The sequence below is a fragment of the Papaver somniferum genome, chromosome 5 (genome assembly GCF_003573695.1).
Source record: "Papaver somniferum cultivar HN1 chromosome 5, ASM357369v1, whole genome shotgun sequence".
Classification (NCBI taxonomy): domain Eukaryota; kingdom Viridiplantae; phylum Streptophyta; class Magnoliopsida; order Ranunculales; family Papaveraceae; genus Papaver; species Papaver somniferum.
In genome coordinates this window covers 169,844,547-169,871,120 of record NC_039362.1, presented here as the reverse complement: position 1 = coordinate 169,871,120, position 26,574 = coordinate 169,844,547, and the positions used below count along the sequence as shown (strand labels likewise).

General features: G+C 37.3%; 4 protein-coding genes across 5 annotated transcripts; 3 read left to right on the top strand and 1 right to left on the bottom strand.

Annotated features, from left to right (window-relative positions):
- The first annotated feature begins 552 nt into the window (after nt 1-552).
- LOC113278112 (transcription factor bHLH30-like) lies at nt 553-2,067 on the top strand. The gene is made up of 2 exons (XM_026527037.1): nt 553-1,168; nt 1,272-2,067. Exons 1-2 carry the CDS (start codon nt 863-865, stop codon nt 1,848-1,850), a joined length of 885 nt encoding a protein of 294 aa, XP_026382822.1. The 5' UTR covers nt 553-862; the 3' UTR covers nt 1,851-2,067.
- Nucleotides 2,068-2,353: 286 nt separating this feature from the next.
- On the top strand, nt 2,354-4,377 carry LOC113278111 (beta carbonic anhydrase 5, chloroplastic-like). 2 transcript variants are annotated; one of them, XM_026527036.1, is made up of 7 exons: nt 2,354-2,660; nt 2,744-2,940; nt 3,021-3,069; nt 3,172-3,285; nt 3,383-3,436; nt 3,535-3,617; nt 3,732-4,377. In XM_026527036.1, the coding sequence occupies exons 1-7, from the start codon at nt 2,568-2,570 to the stop codon at nt 4,036-4,038; spliced, it is 897 nt and encodes a 298-aa protein (XP_026382821.1). In that variant the 5' UTR covers nt 2,354-2,567; the 3' UTR covers nt 4,039-4,377. The 2 variants fall into 2 exon arrangements, with proteins under 2 accessions (XP_026382821.1, XP_026382820.1); XM_026527035.1 differs by having other exon boundaries at nt 3,729-4,377.
- Nucleotides 4,378-6,173: 1,796 nt separating this feature from the next.
- LOC113280021 (protein PELPK1-like) lies at nt 6,174-6,533 on the top strand. The gene has a single exon (XM_026528659.1). It carries the CDS (start codon nt 6,174-6,176, stop codon nt 6,531-6,533), a length of 360 nt encoding a protein of 119 aa, XP_026384444.1.
- A 10,272-nt stretch (nt 6,534-16,805) lies between these two features.
- On the bottom strand, nt 16,806-18,850 carry LOC113283600 (AT-hook motif nuclear-localized protein 28-like). The gene has a single exon (XM_026532926.1). It carries the CDS (start codon nt 18,047-18,049, stop codon nt 17,006-17,008), a length of 1,044 nt encoding a protein of 347 aa, XP_026388711.1. The 5' UTR covers nt 18,050-18,850; the 3' UTR covers nt 16,806-17,005.
- Nucleotides 18,851-26,574: the final 7,724 nt, after the last annotated feature.

The window sequence follows — 26,574 nt, the reverse complement described above, 5'->3', positions numbered from 1 at the left end:
TCGTCTTTCTGTTGTTTTTCTCTGTCAAAGATAATTTCGCTATCAGTATCAGAATAGTTATAGAAATGCCTGTCTGTTGGTTGGTTCCCTGCTTTCTTTACTACGTATGATTTGTCTTTCTTTTTGATCTCTCATTGTGTAAAATATTTTCATATTGCGATATTCAATCAGAGCCAGAGTCTTTTCGTTTTTGTTTTGAAATCGTACATTCTCCTGTCTTTTCTTTCCTATGCACCCTCTCCTCTTATCTTTTACTTTACACAGTAGTGAGAATTGATTCCTCAATAAACTTAGGAGATGATGCAATCCTATGTATTTTACCGATTATAAAAGGTTATATCCTTTTAGCTTCCTTAACATCAAAAAGCCTCTTGAGCTCTTATATATTCTGCTGGTATATACTCTTTTTCGGTTCTTGTTTTCAGAATATTGTTCTCATCTCTGGAGTATAAATTAATTTTTCAAGAAGCAGATTTTACTTCTCAGTCGGTCAAGTTCTTTATTTTTTATGTAAAAGAAAGCACTTTTTAATTAGCTTTTACTGATGCAATATATTTAGAAAAAAAAATGGTTAATAGCATGCCATTTTGAGTTGCATTTATTACTAGCGATTTCCTTTTCCTTTGTTTATCAGTACGACAATGATAAGGTAATTTTCTTGTTGATCATCATAACATGCATTTTTTATCAAACACTTTATGCTTTTCTTTCCATCTTTCTCCGTAGCTTTTTTTGACTTCTCCCCTACTCATATAGACTTCTTAAGTTTCTTCATTTTCATCATTCCACATTAGAAACCAGTGCTATAGACAACAGAGAAGAGAGACTGAAGACTGAAGAAGATCAGAGTGAAGAGAAAAAAATGATTCCTTTTCCAAACTACTATGGATCAGTTGATACTTGGGCTGCGGCAGCAACCAATAATTCAAATCACAGTGTTGGTTATAATTTACCACATCAACAGTTTCACTCATCATCAACAACAATGGATATGGGAAGTAACGATAATAATGCAGGAATTGCTACAACTTCATCGAATTCAAAATCAATGACTGATCAAAAAGCATTAGCGGCATGTAAGAGTCATAGTGAAGCTGAAAGAAGAAGAAGAGAAAGAATCAATGGTCATCTTGCTACTCTCCGTACTCTTCTTCCAAACACCATCAAAGTAAGTTAGCAAATTTCTCTGTTGTTCTTTTTTGTTTTGTTTGTATCTTCTAGATATTGTGCAGAGGGTATTGATGTAAAGTGAATATGTATTCGAGTTGCAGACAGATAAAGCATCTCTGCTAGCTGAAGTGGTGCAGCATGTAAAAGAACTGAAGAAGATAGCAAATGACATTACAGGAGCAAACAGAGATGGTGATGGATGCTACAATAACACAGCAGAGTGGTGGCCATTTCCACAAGAAACAGATGAACTGACACTAAATTATTATTGTGAAGCATCATCTTCAACATCAATGGATGAACTGTTGTTATCCTCATCGTCCTTGTTGTTGATTAGGGTATCGTTAAGTTGTGACGACAGACCTGACTTAATGGCGGATTTAACACTTGCGTTAAAATCGGTAGGAGCAAAAGTTGTGAAAGCTGAGATTACTACTGTTGGTGGAAGATTGAAGAGTATATTGATTATACAAAGTGGTGTTGGTGGTGGTGGAGGAAATGGTTTAGGGGATTTGGGTACATTAAGACGAGCGTTAAAGGCTGTTCTTGATAAGCCTTCACCATCTACATCATCGTCAGTCTCTGTTGGGAATATGGGAGCGCAAGGGAACAATAGTAATAATAGTAAAAGACCACGTTTTTGTAGAAGATTTGGTTCATCATCCCATAGTGAACTTTAGACTTGTTTTTTCTTTTTTCTTTTGCTTAACAAACTTCAGTTTTAGTGGATTTGGAGAAAAGAATAGGAGGGGAAGAAAATACATGGGGTGGGTTGTTTTGATTTGTGTGGTTTTCGAGTTTATTACTGTAGTTCTTTGAGTTATGGTTTTATGGTGCAAATTAAGGTTTTAAGTGACGTGAATGTAATGTAATTAAATTGAATTTCTGAAGGTCTATTTTGAATGCCACAAATCAAGGTTGATGTTCAAATTTCTTACTAACACAAAGATAACCTTCGGATACCAATAACCTGAGTTTGAAAGTGAGCAAATTCAAGAGGCAATGCGGTCACAAACAGTCAAAAGATCTCAAAGATCACCGAAAGAGAAGGCTGAGCAGATAAACTCCCGCAAAACAAAGTAAGCCCAAAACCAGACCCAATAGGCCCAACACCCAAACTCCGCTACTGAGTAACCTTTGGCATCTAGTTTCAGTTCATATGCATAGTTAGAAACGAGATGACTTTGTCGGATTAGGTAAAACGACAATCACATCGCCTCCATTTGTCTTCCTTGTGCAGAGGCAACAACAGAGAGGTTTCGAATTAAACAACAAAAACCAGACACCCGAATCCGTTACTTTGATGCTTTTTTTACAATTTGAAGAAGAAATTTTAGAAATGAAAGTTAAACCTTTTCTATTGTAGAGTTTGTTTTGCCATTTCTGCCCAAACAACAATGGCAGCAATTCGTCCGTCTGTTCTGTTGAAAGACTCGTCAGTAACTGTCTCTATTGCAGATAATTGCTTTACAGGGGATGGCAATACCAAAGTAAGTTCCTTTTTCTTTTTTCATTTGATTTGATTTCATTTAATGGATCTCTCTCAGTCTAAAGTGTTTTTTTGATTCTGCAGATTTATAAATTTCCTAATCAACATGCAAAATTTAAGGATAACCATTTGAGATTGAGATTGGAGGCATCTAGGGAGTCTATAATGATGACCCAAAAACAAGAAAACCACAAACCCAATGTAGAAAAACTGGATCATGGGCAAGATCAATTTAGTAAAATGAAAGAGAGGTTTTTGACATTCAAAAAGGAAAAATACTTGTAAGTATAACTAAGTAAATGTATGCTGTATTTTGTTTTACATTGTGGAATTACTGACTCAATTTTGGAAATTTGAGCAGGAAATACATAGACCATTATAGTAGCCTTGCCAATGCCCAAGCACCTAAGGTATTGTTGACCTCCTACATTTTTATGCTGATATAGGAGTGAATTTTGTAGTCTTTGTGTTCCTTTTTCTTTTCTTCTCTAACTTACAGTTTTGGAAAACAGTTCATGGTGATTGCATGTGCCGACTCTAGGGTATGCCCTTCTTACATTCTTGGGTTTCAGCCTGGTGATGCGTTTATGATACGGAATGTGGGCAATCTGGTGCCTCCTTTTAAGGTAATGAACACTGAACTTTCTGTCAGATTCTTAACATGTTTATCGCCTCAAATATTAGTACCAGAATGAGTTGATTATATCACTTCTCATCTTGCAGAACGGACCAACAGAAACTAATGCTGCTCTAGAATTTTCTGTTAATACTCTTGAGGTGCTGTTAATTCTGTCCAATTATAGCTATTAGTTGATTAGAAGCAGTCATTGATTATTCCTTTGTCATTAAACCATAATACTGTGATTTTTTTACAGGTTGAGAACATAATGGTCATTGGACACAGCTGTTGTGGCGGCATTCAGGCGCTAATGAGCATGGAAGAGGAAGTTAGCTCAAGGTAGGGTTCAATTTTTTCCGTCTGTGTGTGTTTTTGTGTGTTGATTACGATACATATCCTCCTAAACTCATAGTCTAATGTTCTTCAGTCCTATTGCTCTATGATTTTCAGTAGCTTCATAAAGAGTTGGGTTATTAATGCAAAAGATGCTAGGTTAAGCACAAAAACAGTTGCTGCAAATCTCAGCTTTGACCAGCAATGCAAATACTGTGAGAAGGAATCTATCAGCAGGTCCTTGCTGAACTTAATTAGTTACCCATGGATTGAAGAAAGAGTCAGAAAAGGAGTACTCTCGATTCATGGTGGCTACTACGACTTCATCAACTGTACATTTGAAAAATGGACTTTAGATTACAACTCCACCAGTCCCAAAAGCAAAGGCTACAATCACACCATAAAAAATCGAGAATTCTGGTCCTGAGTATCAATCTCGCTGTCTACTTCTAGGCTTCCAGTGGTATGGTGTTGATTCATTACAGCAGCTGCATTTCAATCATACTATCTGTAGAGGCTGCCTTTTCGAGCACCATCTAATCGAGGTTCAGGTTTGATTTACTTTATTACTCCAGTCTAAGTTAATTTATTCCTTCAGTCAAAGAAGGAATAATATGTCATGTTGTTGTGTTGTTGTATTTGAAATGTTGGTAGTTCTTAGGCATTCTTTGTATCCAATTTATATGTATCGAGTTTCTTTTTTTCAATCATATGTTGTGGTACGCTTCAGAATGAGTTTAATACAAGATAATTTATTTTTAGCTTCTATCTATTCTCTATCAAGGTGACAGGTGAAAAGTTAAGCAAACAGTGCCAATTAAGTTCTTTGTAATGTGAGCTTTGACATATCTCAATTACGGATCCCTAACTTAGCTATGCATCTATTCCAGACACCGCAGACTTTTCACAAACCTTCCCTATGTAATACCGTTCATGCAAAACATAATTGACTAATTGAGGCAGTCTCAAACAACATTTTACAGTTAACTACTGATAATTTTGTTCTCTGCTCTTTATTCTTCATATTTGATTCAGCATGGCTCCGCAATACCATCACTGCTTCTTCCCTCTTCTTTTTGTTAGTCTATGCAGCTCACCAGTTTTTTGAAACAAATCCAACTGATCAAGAACTTCCCAAGCTCACATTGCCAAGATCCAAATTACCATATCTTCTGAAGATATCATGCCAGCACTTGTGCTTGGCTTGAAAGTGGTTGTTCAACTTTGGGCAAGGTGATATAACCCAGTAGTAGGCTTTGGTAGAGCTGGATTTTCAGTTTTGGGCAATGGTGCCAGCTTCGGCTTTGGTAATGTTGAGATGTTTGCTAGATATGTTACCTTCTCTTCCCAAGCTTGCCGCGTCCTTGACTACTTCGCCAAACCAGAATTGCTGTCCATAGGTAAGATTCCTACTGATCTGCCTAAGCCAAAATTTCCTCCAAGACCCAATTTGAAGTTCCAAAGCTGCCAAACTGTCTCCTTGCTGAAACTGCCAGAGTTGGCTGCCAAAAGACCCATTCATCTCCCTGAAAAGACGGTTGAGAATTAACCATTCCCCTCCTATGAATCTTCTCTGTATTTTTCACTTTGCGTCTCCAGTTTTTGGGGCCTATGTTAAATGTTGTGTGAATGCATTTCTCATGTTAGAGTTAGATGTCACGAGTTCTACTGGCACATATTGGCACCATTACCTTTTTTCTTTTTTTCTTCTTCCATATTTCTTTTCTCCTTGTAGTGTCAGAAAGCAGGTTGTGTAGATAGATGCAATTGATATAAGGGGTAAAAGAATCATACTCTTTGACACACCTTACCTACACAACTTTCCTAAAAGTCACGGCAGTTCAAGTCTTTCCTCAAAGAACCACACTCTTTGGAACCCATTGCATGCATCAATTCCCCTGCTCTCCTTTATCTATATATATCTTCATTATTCCTTGATAATCACACACTCCTCTGGTTAAGATTTTCCAACACCTACCTGTTTCAGTTATGGTTGCATATCACTCCCACCAGCTATCTTATATGCTTCCTCTACTGCTCATTAGTTGTTTGTATCTGACATCGACTAATCACGTTGCAAATGGAGCTCGCAGTCTTGTAGAGAAAGAGCAATTCCCATGTAATCCAACAAAATCAACTTCACATCCTCGGGAAAAAGAGAAATTTAAAACTCCATATACTCCCATAAAACCAGAGCATCCAAAGGATACGTTTCACAAACCGGAGCATCAGAAGGATTCATTTTATAAGCCAGAGCATCCAAAGGATAGCTTCTATAAACCAGAGCATCCAAAAGATAAGTTTCATAAACCATAGCATCCAAAGGATTCATTTCATAAACCAGAGCATCCGAAGGATTCATTTCATAAGCCTGATCATCCAAAGGATACGTTCTACAAGCCCAAATTCCCATCTCCACAACCTCATATTGAGAAACCGAAAATTCCATACACTCCAAAACCAGAACATCCAAATGATGGCTATTATCAACCTGACCAACCTTACTTACCACCTCCACAACCTCAGGAACAGCCGGAATCGCCACCTTCGCCTACTGCTGAAATGTCAAAGCTACCACCCATTCCAAAGATTGTAGTTCTTCCTGTACCGAAGCCTATCGAGTTCCCACCACTGCCTAAAATTGAAATTCTACCGGAGTTGCCACCACTGCCTGAAGTTAAAATTCCTCCTCTACCGAAGTTGCCACCATGGCCTAAGATTGAGTTTCCTCCTCTGCCCAAGCTGCCACCGTTGCCTAAGATTGAGTTTCCTCCTTTGCCAAAACCCAAGTTTCCAAAGCCTGAAATGCCAACCTCGCCACCAAAACCCAAATGTCCTCCTGAATTGCAAAATATGCCAAAACCTAAACTACCACCATTTCCCAAGTTCGAAGAACCAAAATGGCCTTCCCATCCTGTATAGGATCACACTGTCATTTTCTCTTCGTCGCGCATCATCACTTGTCTGGAGCGATCATATTTACCTTTAGTAAATAAATTATGCGTCATCTCAAAGATTAATATTTCTAGTTGTTTTTTACTTTTCTTTTTCCGCTAGAAATACTAGCAAGCTTGGTTATTTTCTATGAAAGCAAGATATGAATGTTATTTTCTTTTAAGAAATTGGATGTAGTTGATTTATATTGATGAATGATATTTGAGTAAGGACACAGAGATATAAATTTAGAAAGAAATTTAATTGTGAGGGCGTTAACTGGGCACGGCTGGACCCTGAAAACAGTAAAACCATGATTACAGAGTTGCATACAGCTTAACTCACCAGAGAATTCATTGACATGTCAATCTTAACAACACTGAAATGCCCAATTAAAAGACTAAAAATGAGCTTCAAAATCTTCGCACTCCCTGCCGTAATTTACCACCTTCAAAAAAAAAAAAAAACCTATTTTGAGGCATACTAAATAATGCCAAAATAGGGTCACTAAATAAAAAACAACATCATCCCTTATCCACCCTTTTTGACAATGACATAACTACCCTATTATAATTAGTGTTAATGATTATGTATAGATTTCATTAGCTAGGAATTTTAAGGATCGATTAAAAATTAAATTATTAGTGGTGAATTAGTAGATAAATCAAATTTATGTGAGAGAGTTGGGATTTTTGAGAGGAAGAAGAAGAAGAAGTGAAAAAAACTTGGGTTTTCAATTTTGAGATTTTAGTGATTAGAAATGACCTAAATGTGTGATTCAAATCAGAGATAGACTTCTATACGAGGTTTAATTTCTTTTTGTAAGTTGAATCTGTCAAAAAATTGAATTTTTAAAACCCGGATCTACTGACCCGATGAACAGTTCGGCTGATAACTTTTCAGCCGAACCTCCGTTTTCTGAAAATATACCTAGGTTCGGGTGACAAGTTATCAGCCGAACCTACGTATATTTTCAAAAAACTGAGGTTCGGGTTAAAAGTTAGCAGCCGAACTTCACTCTGTAAAAAAAACTTGTATTACTCTTGTTTTCTATTTTATTTGTTTACTTAGGTGAATCATTTAAAATCAATGGAAGTGGATGCAAAATAGCTATAAAGTGAAGTTCTCCAAAGATCCAAGTGTCTAGAGCCAAAAGAAGTGGAAGAAGTGCGACAAAAAGGAGCGAAGAACGTCTAAAGCATAAGAAGGACTAGAAGGTCAAGTTCAACTTATCCAAATTAAGGATTTCTTATCATCATATCGAAGAGAATTCAATTTTGAAAAGAATGCAAAAAGAATGAGGTCATTCTGACATCGGACGAAGAAGTTATGGCCAAAACAAGGTTGATACTTGAAGTTACAGAGATAGGTTCGGCTCAAAAACATGCAGCTCGAGTCAGCCGAACCTGCAACATAAAAATCAAGTTTTCGGAAGATTTTAAGGTGAAACATTCGACTATAAGATGATCCAATGACCTAAGTCGAACCCACAAATGAGTTTTGAACAAAGTATCCAGGAGAAGGTTATTTTTTTTTATTTAAGTTCGGATGATTCGAACAAAATCTAGCAAACTCGCATTAGCCGAACATAGTGTTTCTCTAAATCATACATTAGGTTCGGCTCAAAATTGATACTCCAAGATCAGCCGAACTGATCTTATGAAAACCCTAATTTCATCTTTGAAATCATATTCTATGGATCAAACAAAATAAAATCAATCAAAAACAAGATGGGTTTGTTACACATACATTCTAAAATACATCTAAGAGCAATTGTGATTTGGACTTCGCACTCCAACATCACTGATTTTGATTCTTGTTTGCCTTGCTTGATCAATTTCGTGATTGATCAAGCAATTGTGATTTGGATTTCACACTCCAACATCACTGATTTTGATTCTTGTTTGCTTTGCTTGATCAATTTTGATTTCGCACTTCAACATCACTGATATATAGGTAATTGCACTACATTTAGATACCCCTTATACACCCAACCTAGATGGTATAATGAATGAGTATGCCTCAAAAAAACTGAGTATGCCTCGAAACAGGTTTCAAAAAAAAATACTTTTTAACACCTGAAAGGTATGGGCCCGAACAACTCAACCACACTGGAGCCCAAAACCAAATTTAACTACAAATTTCTCAACAGACTGTGATTGAACTCTTCAAAATCATCTACTCACATGGGTTTGACATAACTCATCCAAAAACGGCTCCTTATTATCACAGGGAAGGAGAGTCTCATTTCATGTGAGTAGGATGGTCCAGAGGAGTGCAAAAAGACAATATTGTCTAGGATATAGTTTGTATCAGCATAATACAAGCTACCCATTCTCTGAACTTAGCAATAAGGATCGAAACTTGAAAGGAAAGCAAACAAGCAACATGCAAAACAAAGCAAGAAGAAGTGAAAAGAAATCAGGATAGCGGCCGCTCCTGGACGCAGGTTTTAACTGTAAACACGTTCAAATTTCTTCCCATTTCTTTCAATAATCTTACAATCTCAGCATTTACCCTACAATTTCACTCTAATTTGACCAAATTTCTTTCAATTCCGAAACAAGCTTTTTAATATGTCATTTTATCATATGGTTAATTTCTTGAAAAAAAAGTTTGTCGGACTCCCACCGTGAAACTGCTCATGTAGTTCATCTGAATGCATCTTGCACTAAACACCAGTTATAAATTATCCAACACATCCTTTAACTGATTTCACTATATTTCATACCCAAAGTTACAAATGAAAGTTTGAAAGCCAATTAAATGGGTCGTCCAAAAGGAGGTCTCATTTACTATGACTATACTACATGACCGCATGTGATGGTGGACGACGAAGAAACAAAAATGCGACAAAATAAAAAATAGCTGATATTTTTAGCCATATCGAAGAGTTTCTAAACACTTTCCATTTATCAAATAGACTACAAAATGTTTCAACTTTTAAAATACTCATCCGACTCCATGGGTATCCTACCCTGCACAAAAAAAATAATCAATAATTTAAATGTAATAAAATGGAGACATCAATCTTTTGCCACCCTAAAACTGAACGGGGTTTGAGAATGTCTAATCATGTCTTTTATAGCCAGGAAATGGGACATTACCTATTCACAGGCATCACCAGGAACAAGATAAGTTAATTATTTACCGCCAGTTACTGGACTTCAAGCAAGAAAGAAGAAAGAGTCTGTTTTCAGGACAAAAGTGATTCAGAATTCTTAGAACTGCTTTGCACTTATTCGGAGATATTATAAATTGTCGTTAACTCCATGCTTTATATTATAGCCAGGAAAGTACATCAAACAAGTGCGGCCAAGATAATAAAAGATAACATAGTGAGAGATATGACCTTGAGATATTATCGTGTTGCATTTGATAGCTCTCTCAACCGCTCTTCTTCTTTACGTCTTATTGGAAGGCTATCGCATGCACTAATTCTTAGAATTATTTCGAAAGTGAACATGGGGATAAATACAAGGTCTCTTAGTTTTATTATCCGTGACAATGCCACGAATGTCAAACCGAGACTTTCTCTCGGCTCAATATCCACCACAGCCTGATCAAGAGTCAATGCTTGACTTTTGTGGACCGTGATTGTCCAACACAAAATAAGCGGGGTAACTGAGTTCGCTGACACATGACTCCTGATGTTGATATCCAATTTGTTGTTTGCGGTGTGATTGGAATCACATTTAATTTCGGATATAATTTTTTGTCACGTGTACTTATCAAGTCCACCATAATAACAATAAGCATATCTATAGGTGACTTCTCTCCGTTTTTATACACAATATCCACAACTACTCCCCTTCGGCCATTAACCAAACTGTATTTTGTTATTAGGTTCTTTCTCAACATCACCCTTGATCCTTTTGAAAACAATTAAATTTCTTGTAACCCTTTAGCTTCATCGGACTTTGGACACTTGGTTGTTTCACAATTATTCTTCGATTTGATTCTTGCAACGGGATTCCTAAGCTTCTTGAGGCGTTCAAGGTTATATTTGGATGCATCAGACTTGGTGCGAAATAGATGAAGAGCATGTTTGAACTTGTTTTGTTCCTCGATTGTCAACACAGAATAATCTCCAGTGCTAAAAAATTACCAATCTCTAGAAGTAGACTTGTCATCACTGAGTCGTAAGTTGACTCTTCATCTCCTGACTGGCGGAATACTTCTTCAAGTCAGATACAATGATCAAACAAAGAGTAAGTTATAGAACCATACAGTTGGAGTGTACTTTTTCCTCCTTGAACATACAATGAAGTGTAAAAAACAGGTGGCAATTGTCACATATCACCCACAAGCACAACAGAAACATTTCCAAAAGGATCACTGTTTGCAAAAATATCTCTACATCGAAGATCAATATTTCCAAACATCTTTCTACCAATCATACTGTATGCATCGATCACAATAAGTTTGGTATCTTTAAAATACTTTTGCATGTGCCCACATTGTACATGGTCCAAACATTTGTAGGATTTGTTTTTGTCCACCGATGTAGCAAGTTCATGGTGGATGGTTGCACCACCGATGTTAAAAGCAACTACACCAGTTGGTGCCATGATCCTAACAGCTTTAATATTTTGAAACAATTCTCTTGTTGAATGGACAATAGCATTGATAAGAGTGGAGTTACCTGTGCCTGCTCCTTCACTAATAATCAAACGTATGGTAGAACCTACTCTCATTGACTGTAAAACCATATCATGTGCGGTCTTTTATTGTGGAGACAAAGAACTAAGAGTAATATCTAGATGGGTAGGTACATATTCTTCACTTTTCCCTTGCTCTGTTTGTCCCAATGTGTGTATACATATTCTGTCAACGTCTATGGATGGGTAATTACTCCAAGCTTCAGACCAATTATGTGTCATATCGCGAGTCCGTAATCCAAGTTCAATATTGCATACCGGTGCAACATTGGGAGCCATTGCTGCTAACATCATCCAATCCTCAAGTGGTTCATCTTTTGGATCACTTTCATTTTCAAAGTCATCATGGGTTGGTTGATTTTTAATGCCACGAGAAAGATCAGCATAACATTCAGACCACAAATGGAAACCTCGTTTCGCTTTTTCGATACTTCTGTAATAACTATTTAGCAAAACTTGTTGTCGGCAAAATGATTTCCATTTTTCAGTATTTGGCGTGATATCACCTCCCAATTCAGGTAAAATCCTAACTACAACCTCAACCTTGAACGTGCACCATCTTTTACGACAATAATGGTGTTTCTTTGCCATTTCAATAAGTGGTGTGTTTTGGAATGTTTCCGATCTTTCCAAATATCTTCCAAAGAAGCTGGGGTCGTTTCTCGTCGTTCTCCGTTATTTTCATTTCGTATATGATGCAAATGCGAGATGAATAATCTATTCTCACTCAAGTTCAGAAGGATAAATCTCCTTGATGATTCATTAAGTGAATAATCTATTCTCGTTCAAGTGATAACTCATTAATAAGTGACACACCTGTTGTACGGAAATATCCCTCTCGGATGCATTTTTGATGAGTAATCGTTTTATAAGATTAAAATGTGTATTGTTTTCTCTCTTTTAATTAAGCTGAATTGTACCAAACTCGACTTTATCTAACCATTTGATATACCAAATTTCTTTGAAATACAAAGATTATCAGCACCCAACTCAAACAACTCCGTAAAATTGATAAAAATATATGTCAGTTTTTTCTTCAATTACTCTATTTCCTTCCAGTTCCTAAGATCATCAAATATTCATTAATTTTTTTCCAGATTTATGACAATGTCTTCCTATCAGTACAAATTCTCAGTAATTTCTACATTTCTTCAAATTTGTGGCAATATCTTTCGATTTCGTTCAAATTTAAAATAATTTGTTTCAGTTGCGTCACAGTTTTCTAAATGTTCATTGAATTGACCAATTGTAAATCCAATTTTTCATTGATTCAAAATCCCTACAACCAATGAAACTAGGCCTATACTACCTAATACACCACGGTTGCTGAAGGTTATGATGCATTTTGGTGTCGGCCTCACTGTTGCACAGTCATCCAGATAACAAGTATCCAACTGTAAAACCATTATAGAAACAAATTGTTGCGCCACAAGAACACACCATACAGTTTTTTGGACTATGTACCAATAACAGGGATACGCCAGAGCAGGACAACCCTTAAAAATGAGCTAAAATGCACCAGTAGGGGTGTGCAACGGACGAAGGTTGCGGATAAGGGGTCACCCGCGTCCAATCCGTTAAAGTTGCGGATTTGAAAAAATCCAACCGTGTCCGACCCAATCATCTGCGGATTTCAAATCCGCGGATGATACGGACCGGATGCGGATTAACCGCGGATAGTCAAGAAAAAAAAAAGTTAAACAAACTAAAATACCGAGTTCAAAAACTAAAATACCAACTTCCAATATTATCCTATGAATTAACACCTTCGTCGAGTCTTTCTGTTCATCAGGTTAGGTACGAGCTTTTTAAGGAAAAAAAAAACTTCTAAAAGTTTAGATAGTGCCTGAATTTTGTTATCTTATGAATACTGGAAGACCTGGTTAGATTAGACTTCTGTTTTCCATATCCATTAAAATTGCTGTCTACATATATGTATGAATATGCACATACATCTCCTCTCCATTGTTTTCCACAAAAACGCAGATCACTCAATTATTTTGAATAAGTAAAATTTTTGCTCAACATATGTTGTCAGATACATCAATAAGTATTTCGTGGAACTTAGGTGCTTGGGTATTTCTTATAGCGGTTGTCTATATCACATTTTGCCACTGCACACGTTGGTATTGTTGTGGTGGAAGGCCAAGCTACGATATCGAGAACCCACCGCCGCCACCACCTTCACATACACGCAAACAACAACAGCGTTCGATTTCTCATCATCATCGCCATGGTTCAAATCCAGCACATATTGATCCTTGTGATATGCAACAACATATCAGGATAGTAGCTAACAAGGGTGCTAACGAAGATCATCTCGAAGTATCAAGCAGAGAGATTACCACTACAGAATTTCATCCTAGAAGCAGCAGCATTTAGCAATTAGCTTCCTTGCAGGTTTCTCAACAGAGAGCCCCGCCTTCGGAATATCAACACTTAGAAATAAAATACCAACTTCCAATATTATCCTTAGTAATTTTATTAAATTCCCTTACTACCCTACGGTGCGGGTGAATCCTCGGATTTACAAAACCAACCGCAACCAAATCGCTAAACCTTGCGGATTTGAGAACTCACCCGTGTCCCGCTCATACACTCTTGCGGATTGATTTTCACCCGCAATTTTACGGACGATTACGGATGAAATCCACGGTTTCGGTTTTTCTGCACACCCCTAAACACGAGCATGCTAAGAGCCTCTAAAAAGTTATACATGGGCCTTAGCATTCAACAGTCCTTTTCGCAAGTTTCACAACAACCTGTTTACCTTTCTAGGTAAATGCTTTTTTTAATGTTGATCAAGTTTAGATATTGGGCATTAAGTCCACCTTCATATTCGTTAATTTATCCCTACCAGTCCTATCATGGCCTTTTGGTGGAAAATTGGGTTATAATAGAGGATGAAAAACATACAGATGAATGATGTATCCCTAACTTCGTGATTCTCTCGATTCTTTTAAACAATAATTCTATTTTTCTCATATAAATTGGTGAGTACAACAGTTTAATGAATTATGCTTTCAGGATTTAATGAAACCCTAACATCGTAATCGAATTCAAGGATTGTACTTTCTTGACCCGATCAAGAATACACTGTTTAAGATTGTGAAGATGCTATTAAAGAAAAAGAAAACAATAAGTTTTTAATGATTGTTTTCAAGAAAAACGTCCACTGCTATTTATAAAAAATTTCATGTCTTTTGGAGATGTTTGTTCATCATAAATAGACACTTTTGGAAATGTCTGACGTCTATCGGGACCGGTCGTAGCGGCCATCAAACATAATGCATACATTTTTAAAATACCCAACACCCTTCACCACACAAGTTATTGGTGACAAGAAGTAAAGTGAATGAGGAGAAAGAATGTATTTTGTGAACATATCAATTCCATGACTTGCTAATAGTAGTAGTTTCTAATCTTTTCAACTAATAAAATTGAGAAAACACGAGAGTTTACTTTATCCGTTTGTTTAAAGAAAAATTCCAAGAGTACTCTTTGACATACCTCACCTGATAAAAAGCCTTAAACATTAAACCCAACTACGCATCTTTCTTCATAGGTCATGTCCTTTACAAATCTCCCTTTATATATGCAACATTACGTAGACTATAAGATCATTTCAATGCATACTTACTCGATATTCAAGGGCTCATAATCCATTCTTCTTCTTTGTTTTCATTCTTCTCCTAGCTCACTATCCAGCCATGAATGCTAACCACAATTACCAGAAAGTATATCCTCCTATATTCCTTTTGCTTCTCGTCATTTGTTTGTTTTTGGTGTCAAGTACTAATGCCATCAATGCATCTCAAAATCTTTCGGATCCAACTCCAACAATTCACTGCCAAAACGAGACCTGCGATGCATATCAGTTGACGAGACGACACGAGAGTTCCCCTGAAATCCAAACTTCTGGTTGCCACTACTGGCGTCTAAAACTGAGAGCTCAAAGTATAAACTGTGAACGTTGTGACCAATGTCTAAGAATGAAGTTCTATCTATACGGAAGTCCAAGCTGCTACTACTGTCTAAGGCTGAAATACCTTCTCTCTAGAAGCCCGAGTTGTCACCGCTGCCTAAGACTCAAAGTTCTTCTCCACCTAAACCCAAGTTGTCAAACCTCAACATGTGAACTCTGTCGCCGAGGCATATCACCAGAGGCTCGATGTCTTGGTGATTCTCTACCCAACCCCAAACATCCACTAAGGAGGACTAGTCAACATAGACAACCTGAGAGACGACGAAGGACAACCCCCACGACTCATCACAATCATAAACACTATCATGATCTGCCTGGAAGTGGACCAGAAGATGATGATATTGACTTTGTGCCTAGGCACCGGTCGAAAGAAGTTCATCATCATCGTCATCATTTGCCCAAGCGGGAAGAAGAAACAGATGATATGCCTAAGCATCATCCAGTAATGCATCATCATCATCACCTGCATAAGCCCTTGCCAGAAAAGAAGAATCTGCCTAAGACGGAACCAAAAAAGCATCACCATCTGCCAAAAGCTCAGCTGGAAAAACATCATATGCCTAAGACCAAAACGAGAAAGCATTATCATTTGCATAAACACTACAGCCCTCCAGCACCCAATCCGGAGGATCTAACGGATTCTGCAGGACCAATGAGTGCTCCCTGGTCTGCCTCAGAATCGGCTAAACCTTGATTATTGTTTTAAATTGATTAATCAGTTCATACTTGGATATCATATATGTTAATCATGTTTCTCCAATTAATCGTCTCTCTGAGTTTGTTCAAGGCACACATGTTAATGCCACATATATTTCGTGTAATTGTTACAAAAATAATGGACTAGCTAGGTTAGATTCCTTGAATTTCATTGACGCCATTTTTGTTTCAGCAGCTTGCAAATTTGACCCCAACAATGGAAAAGTCTCATCAGAAGTCAAGGCCTCTGGTTACCCATGCAGCCGTGCCCCTTCTGGACCGAGGGCATGTTATTATTAGCAAGTCTCCGAATGAGATTCAAATTCTCATTCTCGGGAACACTTTCTTTGATATTTTAGATTATATCGATCAGGTGTATAAGTCTAAACCCTATATAAAGACGGACTGACGGGCACCCATCATCCTAGAAACGTCCTAGAGAGGGTGCTGCAGCAGTAATGTTGTTGTGGTGTCACTTTTTTTTTCTCTGTTCTTTGTTTCACACCAGACCTCTCTCACTAGTCTCTATATGTGCACAGTCTTTTCTGATTTTACGCTTTTTACTGTGTAATGAGAAAACCTGCAGAGAAATTTACAAGCCCCAAAACCGTGTTCTTTCTTGTCACTTTTATCCAAAACCCCGATCAGAAGATTACTCTCTCTGTATACAGATCGATTCCTCCACTACCTCTCTCTCTTCATTATAATTCAGTCCTATCATCATCTCATTTTTTTTACCTGTTTTCAGAAGAAGATAATGGTCAATCTCAAACTCCAAGACAAACCCCATCCCCTCATCTCCTCATCCCTACCCCTTTTACACCTTTTCTAATACACAGAAATTTAAAGTGAACCCTGAATCATCAAAACAAAAATGGGTTCTCTTCTTTCATTCAACAACCATCAAATTTAACTAAATTGAGGCTTAAAAAGAAAAATCACTGTATTTTCATCATAAAAAAGAAAAGAATACAAGGGCTAAAACCAAAAACAAAAAACAAATGAAATGAAAAAAACACTATTAAAAAAAACATTAAACAAAGGGGGGAAGTCAATTAACATAAAATCTAAAAAAAAAATTAATCAGAATTTGATGATCAGCTAGCTAGACGAGAGAATCAGTATGGTGGAAGTGGATGATGATGTGATTGCTGTCTTGGTGTAGGATCCCAGATAACATCATTAGGGAGATGATACATTGGTTGATGGTGATGATCATTTGATGGAGAAGTTGTTGTTGGTTGTGGTGTTGAGTGACTATCTCTTTCTTCACTACCAACACCACCGCCACCGCCACCGCCACCACCAGTTGTAGTGACTCCACCAGAAACTGAAGAATTGTTGTTGTTCCTGACTTGTTCATTATCATCATCTTCAACAGGTAATCGATGAAAACTAGGATTATTAAAAGAACTAGCCACGACAAAAACAGTACTAGCAGCAACCAAACTACCAACAACAGACCCACCAAAGATTTGTCCTTGAGGACCAGCTAATGAAATCGAAAACCCACTTATAATTGCTGATAATGAAGAGCTCGGAGGAACAAAAGTCGCCGAAATTGATAAAATTTCAAATCTTCCATGAAAAGTAACAGTTGCACCTGGTGTGGTCGAAGGTTGATGGAGACTAACATTAGCAACACTTCCTGAACCGGATAATACACAAACGCATATATTATGTCGCCGGGAGAAACGCGTGATAGCATTTATGATGTCCACACCAGTTGGTATCTCAAGCACATGAGGTCGCATTGCACATTCATCTGTTGGGATGTTTTGGGTTATTACCACTGGTGGTTTTGGTCTATTTTTTGATCCTGGTGGTCTTCCTCTTGGTCTTCTTACTACTTCAATGGTAGCTCCATCTCCACCACCAGCTGATCCTGAACCAGACCCATTGTTGATAAGTAGTAGTTGATTGTCTTTCTTAATTTTCTTCGTTGGTTCTTGGAGATTGATGGTACTGTTATTATCGTTACTTTTACAATCATCTTCTTCTGATGTTTGGCATTGATCTCTGCTACTTAGCTGTTGCTGTTGTTGGTGATGATGTAGTTGCTGTTGTTGGTGCTGATAATGATGTTGCTGCTGTTGTTGGTGATGAAACTTCTGAAACATATTGTTGGGATTTTGTGTAATTTCATGGTCTCTTCCTTTCATCTCTTTTAATTGATTATTTTTTATGAAAAGATCTCCCTTTCTTTTTTTTCCTGGCTTTCGCAAACCAACAAAACAGAAGACACACCCAAAGATGATGAGAAAGGGGGGTTTTGTTTGAAAAAAACTAATGGAAGATCTAAAGAAACGGGGTTATGTTTGAATAAACAACAATATCTAAACAAATGGAGAGAGTATATAGAGAGGAAAAAAAGATGCAGAAGCAGAGAGTGACGAGGTTGTGAGAGAGAAAGAAAAAAAAAAGACAGTAGTGGTTGAACTTGTAAACCAAGGAAAGGTGCAGCGATTTCACCACTTGGTTTGGTTGATAGAGGATTGGTATGTGACAGTAGTTTGTGGGCCAATTATATGGTGAAAGAAAGATAGATGTCTTGGCTAGGATCCAAAACAAGCCGGCTCCGAAGCTCTTAAAATGGTTCATGGTTCGAGCCTGTTTAGCAACTAGAAGCACGAGTTAATCTCATGAGGAGTCGGAGTGAAGTAATTTTTCTTGGCAATGAAGATATTCTTTTACTTTTAAAAATTGTTCTGAAAATTGATTTCTAAAAAGAAGGTTCGACCATTTTAGCAATCGGAAGGTGGAGTTAGATTCCAGAATTCAAAGCAAAGTAATTTTTCTTGTAAAGGAGATATCGTTTGCTTTCAGAAGTCATTTTGAAATTTGGTTTTCAAACTAATATCTTACCTTTCGACTTAATTGAAACTAAAAATTAATCTTTGGACGGTATTTAAAACATATATTAAGTACTTTTAACAAGAAAAACTTCCCAAGACAAAATAAGAAAGCCAAGATGTAGACGAACATGAGCCCTTAGTGCAAAAGACGTATAAAAGAAATTAGAACCAAAGTAGACCTGTCGATATCCGTTGGTACCAATTAAAAGATACATCGGCAAGATACAACCAATACGACGAAACATGAAATATCCACACTAAGGGCAAAACATGCTTGTACTTTGCAACTTGATTTCAACTCGTCCAAAAATGAGCTCAAGTAAGGCTCACACAACTTGTAGGAGTGAAACACAAGTTTGTAACCTTCAAGCATGTACGTGCGATTGTAACTTGGGAATCATCTTTTGGAAGTAGGAAGGATTGGGCTGAACTTCCATATCCATAGTACATACATACTACAAGATCTCAAACTAGGAAGCTTTAATTTTGAGGGAGAGAAATGTCCAATTCGTTGTTTCCTTGCTTTGTTTCTTTACTTTGTGGATGTAGCTTAGCTTAGGTCTCAACCCTTCATCACCGCCTTTTGACCAAAAGAGAGGCCATAGTATTGACATTCCAACAAATTAATAGCCCTCCTTTAATGCCTTTTGGACAAACTCGTCATTTTGTCTGCGCCTCTGTCTGCAAGTGCAAATTGATGAATGAGTGTCATCCTGCTTGTCTTTGAAATGTCGAAGCAGTTCTTCCCCTTTAGATAAAGAAAACAAAGCATGCCCACATCCTTTGACGAAGAAACTGGATTTTTATAGTCATTTAATGGAATAAGAAGAAGATCAAACAAGTACAACTCCTACCGCACCCTTTTTCCATCAAAGGGTAATAAATTCAAGTTTTGGTTGGTGGACGGATAGATAGATGGGTCCGTTTTGATATGACATTACGGTCCCATCCCACTGTTTTTGTTTGGAATGGATAGATCTCGTGTACAAGGACAGCTTAACAAATTGACCGATAAGGCATTAAGTAAAGAGATGCATATTTGGTCCTAATCATATATGTTTTGGCTGGATAAGTTTTTAAAACATTTGATTAGGAGGAGACACGACCATGCAAAAACAAAAGGAAGCCCAAGATTGAATTGTGTATATCATCGTTGTGGGAATTCTAGGAGGTTTCACTTTCATCTTTAGAACCGAAGTTCTTGACTAAAGATGCTAGAAAGTACGGCTAGACATGCACCGTAAAGAACTTTGCTTGACAATAGAAAGAACAGAACTACTACAAAAGAGCTTAAAGAAACATTGCGGCTTTTGATATGTTCGTGACAAGTCTCTGTTCATGAAAAGTCTCTACCTGTCTAGTAGAAAAAAGAGGAAAAGAAATACGACTATGATAGCTTAGGCTGGCTAGTTGTTCTCCCTGAGAAAAAAGAAACTAAGATTTCAGATTTATCAAATAAATGAAAAACAAAAAGTAACATAAATAGATCTTCCCCGATAAAAGTTCTTTGTAGTATAAAGTGCCGTGGAACACTGAACTTAAACGTATTAAAAAATTGATCGGTTTATCCTTTTTTTTCTTTCTTTCTTAATAAAAGCAGTCTGAAAATAATAATACGAAATTCATTCTACTCGATAGCTAAACACATCATTTCCATTGGTATATTTTGGTAATTGAGTTTTTATAATAATAAAAAAAAAGGTCACCATGCTTGACTAATCGATTTTGGGACAATGTCAAGACCGTCGCCTAAATGTCGAGCGGTATTCGATTATGCGTAATTGAACTAGTTGATACAAATATGATTTCAGGTCTTAAAATTTCCCAATGAATGAAAAACGTTCACTATTTCCGACAATTTGTAATTAAATACTTCAAATGAATTCTCATCAGCCATACGCAGATTTTTCAAGTCAGAAGTTAGGTTTTGAAGCGTGCTTCCCTTTCTGCGGAATTCCCTTCAAATAAGGTTTTAAGATATCCCAAACATCTTTTGATGCAGTGCACGTAGATACACAATGTTGAAGATCTGGTCTTATGACGTGGATAATAACATTCAATCTATCAGAGTTGTGTTTAGCAACACTGATTCCAATCTCGTTATATGTTTTTATGCCTTTAAGAACAACATTAGCTCCTTCTCCGACCATTAATGTATCTTATCCTCTCACAACAAGAACCCATGTCTGAAAGTCGCGAGCTTATAAGAATAAACGCACAACAGTTTTCTACCACAAGTAATTTTTTCCATCGAAGGATGGTGGTACATCAATAGAGATTGCACGCCTGTCAATAATGCAAATCGATTCAAACACATACTTATTAGGTCTAACAGTGTTTGCCTGCACTGGTACCAATTGAAAACATAGGGGTACCAAGTAAACCACCAAATTTTTGGTTCGACAACTTGTATGGACAAAACTTGATATAATTGCAAGTAAACCAACTTAATAATCCTTGACAATATGTATATAGAGTTTCTATATCTAACCTATACTCAATCAGTATGTATATAGACACAGAGTCCGCTGAACCTGATTGTTAAGCACAGTACTTATACGATCTCAAAAATCAATATTCAAGATCAATTTAGTCGTATCCAAATAATCCAATCGGAATTCTTCCAAGTAATTAAACTTGTTATCCATCTTTCAAGATACGAATTCTACAAGAAACTAGTTTCGTAATCGATTACAACAAAGCGCACGTATCTTATTAGATAAAATACGTACAAACCCGTGTAAATCCAGTTATTAAGATAAACAATATAATGTGGAGAAGGAAAAGCACAAGATACCAGAAGTTTTATTAATGAGGAAACCACAATAGCAGAAAAACCCCGAGACCTCGTTCATTTTTGGACACCAAACTGTATTAAGTCGCTACAGACACTAGCCTACTATCAGTCTTCGGACTGGAATGTAGTTGAGGAGGAAACCACCCTAACAGGTTAGGGCTCAACTACATTCCAGTCCGAAGTTAACTTGTAGTAGGTTAAATTCTGTAGCGGCTTAATACAGTGTGGTGTTCAAATATGGACTAGGTCCCAGGGTTTTTCTGCATTTGCGGTTTCCTCGTTAACAAAACTTCTGGTGTCTGTGTTATTTCTTTTCCGCATTACTTTTCTATATAATTGAAATATCACAGGTTGTGCGTAGTTTAATCAATTGGTAAATCCAACCTTTGGTTGTTGATTGAAATTGATTGACACTTGAACATTGGTCTTTGATACCGTTCAAGTTGTTTCTCATAATAATCAGGCTCGCAGATTTCTATCTGTTTGATTTGATGATTACATTGAGAAACAGAGATATAACTCTTGGATATATTTTCCTTGATTGAGTCTGACTGTCTAGTTGATTCTCTTGGAATTATATTGGAGTTAGTCCATACAGATTGCCTAAACGAAATATTGGGTGTGGTTGTTAGACCCCCGCTTTTTCAATTGGTATCAGAGCAGGCAAACACATTTAAGACCTCATAAGTCTGTGTTTGTAACAATCTTTGGATAGATTGTCTCATATTTACGCACATAAAAATGTCTCCCAAAGTTTTTGATTATTCCAAATGTCTTGGGCTTACCTTAAAATATAACTTCTTAGATGATTCTTCCGAATCCTGACGTAGAAAATTTTTGCTAACAGATTCTGATAACATTCTCTCTAGTGAGACAATTGACGTTATGTCAGAAACTGAAATGAAACTCACCAGAACATGAAAAAAATCAGCTGAGATTATTGATTTTCAAGATTCTAAAATAAAGTCTCTTGAAGAAAAACATGCTCAGCTCATTGGTAAACTCGAGAAGTCTCTTGGTCGAGAACGGGAACTCTATAATATCGTTGAGTCCTTCTCTAACAATATCGAAAACCTTGTTCAAGGAACTACCTTACATCGCGAAAAGATTAGTGTTCTTGAAGAAGAATCAATTAGAGAAAAAAGTTTGATCGAGACTCATTCATCAGATCTGAACATCATTCGTGTTGAAAAAGAGAAACTGGTCGCATCACTTCTCTATCCCAGGAACAGTGCAATTCCTTGAAAAAGGAAAACTTTGTCTTAATAAACAAATCTTCTTCTGTGCCATTCTATAATTCTCATAAGGGATTATAGTACATGAAGAAAATTACTCCAAAGGAAGCTTCTGCTAAGAAATGTTTACATAACTTGCAGTCTTCCAACAGGTTCCTTCCGATGTCTCTCTTCCACGAACCTTTTCTTTCTGGGGGGAAAAGAAATTATTATGATTCACACTGTTTTGCTAGAAAGAAACAAATTTCTGATCTTCAAAATCTACTTCTTTTTTTTATTGACAGAGTGAACTGTCTAGCGACATCTACAATGAATTTCATTCCTGCAGAAAACCAGAATTCTCGTGCACAAGGTTTCCAAAGTCACTCTTCTAGAAATCTCTACGGGAGTTGTGTCCCTCTTAATGGTGCTAATTGTACGCTACAAATGTACACATTCCCAGAGCTAATGAGAATAAATCTGGTAGACCTAAATCCAGGAAGTGGAATTCTCTCAATTCTGACCCTCTGGAGCCAATCTTTAGATGTCCTAGATTTAGTCCTCATAAAAATCCTTTTGATGGACACTTTAAAAGGTTTATGTCTTATTCCTCTGGGGTAAGAAAAAACCGAAGGAAGGTAAAGAATACGAGTCTCAAATATTCATATGGTATTTACACCTCATCTCTCAATATTCATCGTGGGATTACATCTCACTTAGCTACCTAGATCTAGGTAATTTCATCCTTGTATCTAACTTGAGAGTTGCGAGGATGACATTTGCGAGATGTTCAGGTCTACTGTAGGTTACCATCTGTCTTGTTTTTGAAATAGTTGTTTTCTTCTTTTGTGAATGTTGAGTCATATATTGACTCCTAGTAACTAGTGTATCTTTTTATTATGCTCTGATTTAAAGTAAATCTTTTTATTATTGAGCTATGAAGGTAAGAGATATCTGAAAACATAGTGTATTTCCTTATTTTTTGATCTTTTCTTGATCCATTAACCTTCCATAACTGTTCCACGAACGTCCGTGTCTTACTTGGGAGTTTTTAGGGTTTCCTTAATAAGGGTGTTCTTCTCTTGTTCGTAAACATATATATTTTATATTGTTTTTCCTTTTAGTAACTCTTTGAGAATTTCATTATGATCCCGCTAGTTTTCGTACCTCTGCCAATTTATATTGACAAAAGAGGGAGAATTATTTTGTAGTTCACACTACATATACATATGATTTATAGATCATTATGTAGGGGGGGTTCCATTATGAGATGAAGAGTTGATTAAGGGGGAGTGATACATATCACCGTAGTATTATTGTCAAAGTTGTAACACAATTGAACTTTGATGCTGTGTAATAATATTGTGACATTGTATAACAATATGAAAACAATCTTGTTGATTATTTTTATGTCTACGGATCTTCAACAACTATGATGCTGAGTTGAACACGTTCAGAATCACTGGAGTACTTGGAGCGACGAAGAATTCAAGGAATGTTGAAGAACCAAGGAAATCAACATTTTGATGAGAAGCTACAAAGTTTATCTATTTTGTAATCCATATGTATTGATAGTTTTGTCAGTAAAATTGACAAAGGGGGAGATTGCTAGAGCACTGATCTGTCGAACTCGCAAGCGTTGCTATCTCAAGCTTGTTTGTCAAGTTTAGTTGTCAAAACTATAATCTTGATTTCTAGTCTACTTATAGTTATGTCTCGGATTAGGATAGAATGTGTAGTTGATCTTTAGACTTCACGGCGTTCATCGATTGCAGACGAAAAACTACTAAGGGGAGATTGTGGAACTTCATTAACAAAAGGTATGTGGAGACTTGAACTCATCTATCACTCATAAACATATTCTATTCTATCTCCTATTGAGACAAAGTCGTAGAGCTATATAGACTTTACATTATACACATTTGATATTTCGAGACGAGTTTAACTCACTTTTATCTTTCTCGAAATATGTGTTGGAAAGATTTTTGCATTAACCACGTTCATCATTATTCTTGAAAAAGTCAAAAGATGATCAGGTGAAATCTTACATGATTTGTGTGAGACAGTCATTTGATGTAGGCTCGGAATGTTTCGTATTGATCATTCGATCACTTGAAAATTGCTTATAAGATAATAGTTTGTGTGAGACATCTATTTTCGTCTTCTAAAAATCTTTCAATGATTGAGATGGAGTTAAGAGCTCAATCCCATGTCTGGATACATTACGGTTTGTGTACTTAGTGTACGAACTTTTTTGACGAAATTCAGGATCGGAAGTTTGCATACCCTTTCGCAAACTTATTCAACTGTTTAAGTCAGGGTACTTAAGTTTGCATATATTCGCAAAATGGTTTAATAGTGGAAGTCTGGGAACCAAGTTTTCGTACCCGTTCGCAAACGGTTTCAACCGAGTTCAGTCCAGAGCTAAAGTTTGTGTACCCGTTTGCAAACTGTCGGCTTGTGACCAATGTCCGTGTTGATGGTGGTTTTTATCTTAGGGCGAAAACTGTAAAAGTCTGTCTACCTGATCCGGCATCAGAAGTAGTAGACCTTGATATATCTATATTTCGCAAGGAATTTAGAGAATATATCAGAATTTGATGAGTGCCTATGTATATCTTCACATTATATTGAAACTCAATCTTCTAGATGAATTTTTCACTAGTATAGAGCCTAATGAATATTTAAGCTCCTAGTTGCATTACTCACTAATGCCGGAGCCTGCCTAGTGTTTTCCTATGCTATGTTCTCAGCTGAACTCTCAATATTGACATGACATGACGATTAATGTTCACTCGCAACGGAGTAGCATAAATCTCCCGAAGTGTCAATATCGAGACCTGCATGAAAACACTCACATAGGCTACATCACCCTCTGACAAAGAGATCAGCGTGTTCACACACCTTTTAATTGAAAGTTGGCGCGATCGAACGCGTTTAAATTCCTTAACGGAAATCTAGAATGTCCATATAAGTCTTAAAAAACGATCAAGGCCGCATGATTTGGACACACAATATAGGCCTAGTCTACTCCTAGCGGAACTAGGCGATCACCAGGATGACCACCAGCGGGCCCACTTATACCCCAACTGGTCGGACTCCACCTAGCACACTCTAACGTCATCGAACGCTAACCCCAAACATGGGTAATCGCGTTGTTGAAGAAGAGAGATCAAACGAGCTAAGACCGGCCAAAACGGTCTCAGAAACATCACGACCGTTCAACTTAGCTAGCCTAGTTGGACGGCTTAGATCTTCCTTCGATTGATTAAAGAAGTGCTAACGTGTTCACCGTCGACCCAACTCCACACTTGGTCGATCGAATTGCTCATAGCAAGACCAGAGCCCGTCAAATCGCCGACCCAAAGTAGCGTGAACGCGCTGCTTGAAAACCCTAAAAAAGCTTTGTGGCAACACACTACCGTCGCAAATCGATCATGACCACCCATCTTCGCCAGCCGAATCGAGTGGCTTAGATCTAATTTTAGATGGTCCAGGAGATGTCAGCGTGCTCATGAGAGGCCCGTCTTTGCACATGGTCGAACGACCTGTTGAAATCAGCGTCCAGTGCTTTGATTCGATTATCCGAAAGAGGGTTGGCTGCACGACCTCTAAACCCTAAATCGAACAAACGACGTTATGCAACTGCCACAAATCAATCGCATTCGTCCATCTTTTCCATCTTGGTCGAACGACTCAGATTGGATTCTAGATGGCCAACAGGGTGACGTTGTGATCACCGGCCACCCCTCTTCCGTGAGGAGCGATCAGCCAAGCCGCAGCTTGCTCATGTGGCCTCCAAGCGATCACCCAAAAGTGGC

Bases quoted from the DNA above. Each gene is read 5' to 3' on its own strand.
- LOC113278112 (XM_026527037.1), top strand. From the start codon at position 863: ATGATTCCTTTTCCAAACTACTATGGATCAGTTGATACTTGGGCTGCG. The intron at 1,169-1,271 runs GTAAGTTAGCAA...TTCGAGTTGCAG, and splicing joins TTCTTCCAAACACCATCAAA to ACAGATAAAGCATCTCTGCT.
- LOC113278111 (XM_026527035.1), top strand. From the start codon at position 2,568: ATGGCAGCAATTCGTCCGTCTGTTCTGTTGAAAGACTCGTCAGTAACT. The intron at 2,661-2,743 runs GTAAGTTCCTTT...TTGATTCTGCAG, and splicing joins CAGGGGATGGCAATACCAAA to ATTTATAAATTTCCTAATCA. The intron at 3,618-3,728 runs GTAGGGTTCAAT...TATGATTTTCAG, and splicing joins GAAGAGGAAGTTAGCTCAAG to TAGCTTCATAAAGAGTTGGG.
- LOC113283600 (XM_026532926.1), bottom strand. From the start codon at position 18,049: ATGAAAGGAAGAGACCATGAAATTACACAAAATCCCAACAATATGTTT.
- LOC113280021 (XM_026528659.1), top strand. From the start codon at position 6,174: ATGTCAAAGCTACCACCCATTCCAAAGATTGTAGTTCTTCCTGTACCG.